This window comes from Hyalella azteca, unplaced genomic scaffold (genome assembly GCF_000764305.2).
Source record: "Hyalella azteca isolate HAZT.00-mixed unplaced genomic scaffold, Hazt_2.0.2 contig7123, whole genome shotgun sequence".
Lineage (NCBI taxonomy): Eukaryota > Metazoa > Arthropoda > Malacostraca > Amphipoda > Hyalellidae > Hyalella > Hyalella azteca.
In genome coordinates this window covers 1-3165 of record NW_025937254.1, presented here as the reverse complement: position 1 = coordinate 3165, position 3165 = coordinate 1, and the positions used below count along the sequence as shown (strand labels likewise).

Below are 3165 nucleotides of genomic sequence, written 5' to 3'. Positions count from 1 at the left end.
TTTGCCACTCAATTTTGCTCTGTGCATGTAACCAGTGTCATGTTTCCTGCAGACATTTTTTACGACGTGAAGCCGAGCCCTTGCGCTGCTGAGAGCCAGCCCTGCAACTGCCGGCGCCCTCAGGACGCCGCGGCGCTGGGTTGTGGCGACGACTGCATCAACCGCATGATGTTCATTGAGTGCAGCCCTCAAACCTGCCCCATTGGTGACCGTTGCTCAAACCAACGTATCCAGAGGCACCAGAGCCTTAGCTGCCTCATGCGCTTCATGACTCCCAACAAAGGCTGGGGCATTAAAGTCACGCAGCCCATCAAGACAGGGACTTTCATTCTTGAGTATGTGGGGGAAGTGGTGAGCGAGAAGGAGTTCAAACTTAGGATGCAGACAACCTACGCCAACGACACCCATCATTACTGTCTTAATCTTGACCGCGGTCTTGTGATAGATGGCCACCGTATGGGCGGCGATTGCCGTTTCGTTAATCATTCGTGTGAACCTAATTGTGAGATGCAGAAGTGGGGAGTGAACGGCCAGTACAGGATGGCTCTGTATGCCCTGCAAGACATTCCCAGTAGCACGGAGCTTACTTATGACTATAACTTCTCTCTTTTCAACCCGGCTGAGGGACAGGAGTGCAAGTGTGGTTCAGAGAATTGTCGTGGTGTCATAGGAGGCAGATCTCAACGAGTTAACGGCCAGCTGGTGGACAGCAAACGCAAGGCATTGGCTCTCAGCAAGAAGGATCTTGCGCTTAGAAAACGCAAACGCACCGCCACTTCTTGTGGTACCTTGGAAGCTGACACTAGCTTTGGCCAAGGCCTGAAGAGCACCATGGCTGCTTTCAAACCCTTAACTCCACAACATAAATCATTTGTCCTCGAACACAGTTGCTTCCTCATACGCAACCTTAATAAGTTCAGAAGAACCAAGGAGAGACTTGCTAAAGGTCCCGAGAAAAAATCCGAAGCAGAATTTGACGGCGTTGTGGCCGAAGAGGCAGTTGGTAATCCTGCCACTAACACTTCTGCGTCCCATAGCGATCTTGGAGTAGCAGCTGCTGAACTCCCGCTCGATCCCGACGATGAGACCAACAGCCGCGTTGAAAAATTCCTCACTCACTTCACTGCTTTAAACACCGCCCGTTCTGTCAAAACTCGACGACTTGCTCAAGCTGAGGATGATCCAGAGATGACGAGACTCGCCAAACTTGCACAAATCTTCAAGGATATTTACGATAAGTTAGTAGCTTCCAGAGACCCGGTGGAGGACAAGCCTCTTGCGTCTCCATTCATGAGTTTGCCTTCCAAAAAGAAGCATCCTAACTACTATGTGAGGGTCGGCGAGCCCATTGATCTCACTATGATCGAGAAAAACATACTGACTGGGACGTACAAAACAGCCGAGTCTTTCGACAGTGACGTGATGCGACTGTTTCATAACAGTTTACGGTACTTCGGACGCAACACACCCACGGGACGTCTTGCTGTGGGACTGCGGCGTGTTTACAGCGAGTGCAAGCTTCAGTTTAAGCCGCTGCTTGAGGAGGTGCTGGGGCCAGACGGTCTGCCTGCGCCCTTTGCAGTCTCCCCATCGAGCGAAGGTTCGTTCACTTTGCTGGTTAAAAAGTTACACAGATTTTAACCAAATATTCAGAATTGAAATCCTGTATATTGTGATCCCTGCAATTCATTATTATCTGCCATTGCTCATCATTGCATGCTGCACATTCGCGACCTTATTATCCCTTATCTCAATGCACTGTGAAAAAGAACTAAATCCTTTATGTCGTTTTGATCATAGATACTGTAATTGTCATAGTGATCGTAATATTTGGTTTGCTGTGCAGCCTGCGAGTCGGACGATGAAGACATCATTCGTTGCGTGTGCAACATGCCGCGCGACGAAGGTCTCATGATCCAGTGCGAGCGCTGCCTCGTGTGGCAACATTGCGACTGCATGGGCGTGAGAGGAGCACACGGGTCGTCCCCTTCAAAGTCTCCTAAAGTCAAGCTGGAATCTCTGGGAGATCATGACGCCGCTGAGGCTTCTCATCTGCCTTCAGGTGCGTTGTCGCCCTAATGCGTTGTTGGTGCAGTATTGCAGTTGCTCGCATGACTATTTGGTGTGATGTTGTGATTGCCGGAGTTTTTTCATGTCTAAAAGACTGACATATCGTTACATAATTTCCACAAAAGTTAACAAAGATTATTTCTAAAGTGATATAAAATCTACTACTACTAACAAAAATTTACAAAGAGAGAATTTGGAATCCCCAATTTCGTAAAATTAAACATTAAGGTAAAGGATTCTGTAAGTCAGAGATATAATTTCAATAATTTGGGATTTTTGAAGCTTTAATTCCCCTACTTGAAACTACGCCTCCCCCACTCCACTCTTCAGCTGTTATGGGTTACTCTCCATAACGGCATAATTTATGTCCCCGTGCAGGAGGAAGCGACCAGTACCTTTGCGAAGAATGCTCACCTCGGCGGGTGTCGCCTGAGGTGCCCATGACTCCCCAGCCACCCGACGCTCCCTCCACTGACAAATACTTCATCAGTCTCCTCAGAGATGGACTTCAGGTCAAACAAGGTAATGACTGGATGACGCGTTGCCGGTTAATTTTCATCTGTAAACCTATTTTTCGTTGCAATAAAAAAAAATGCAGGTAATTTTCTCATGGATACACCAGATACATGCTACTTTATTTTACCCGTGCTTTTTTTTTTCTGAGTTATTATGCAAGTTATTCTGTTTCAAGGCTGGTTTGTTCAGCCATGAAAGTGAACAAGTAAGACTGTAAGATATGCTTTGTTGTAGGCGATCCAGATACATGCTACATTATTTTGCCCGTACTGTTTTCTTTTTAATATCCAAGTTATTCTGTTTCAAGGCTGGTTAGTTCAGCCATGAAAGTGAACAAGTAACATATGCTTTGTTATTGTAGGCGATCCAGACACATGCTACTTTATTTTGCCCGTACTGTTTTTATTAATATCCAAGTTCTTCTGTTTCAAGGCTGGTTTGTTCAGCCATGGAAGTGAACAAGTAACATATGCTTTGTTGTTGTAGGCGATAGCGTGTACATCCTGCGGGACCGTCCCCCCCACCGCCCTGGCGAGCGCCACCAGCCCGCCTACCGCAGCGCCAAAGACACCAAGCCTC

At 47.2% G+C, this 3165-nt stretch overlaps 1 protein-coding gene across 1 annotated transcript; it reads left to right on the top strand.

Annotated features, from left to right (window-relative positions):
* Positions 1 to 52: 52 nt before the first annotated feature.
* Positions 53 to 3161, top strand: LOC108679701 (histone-lysine N-methyltransferase ASH1L; the record flags this gene model as incomplete). Its single annotated transcript, XM_018168412.1, is given in 4 exon segments — positions 53 to 1600; positions 1847 to 2062; positions 2449 to 2592; positions 3073 to 3161. Coding segments are annotated over 4 exon segments (1884 nt in total), but the record flags the coding sequence as incomplete, so codon positions are not given.
* Between the last annotated feature and the right edge of the window lie 4 nt (positions 3162 to 3165).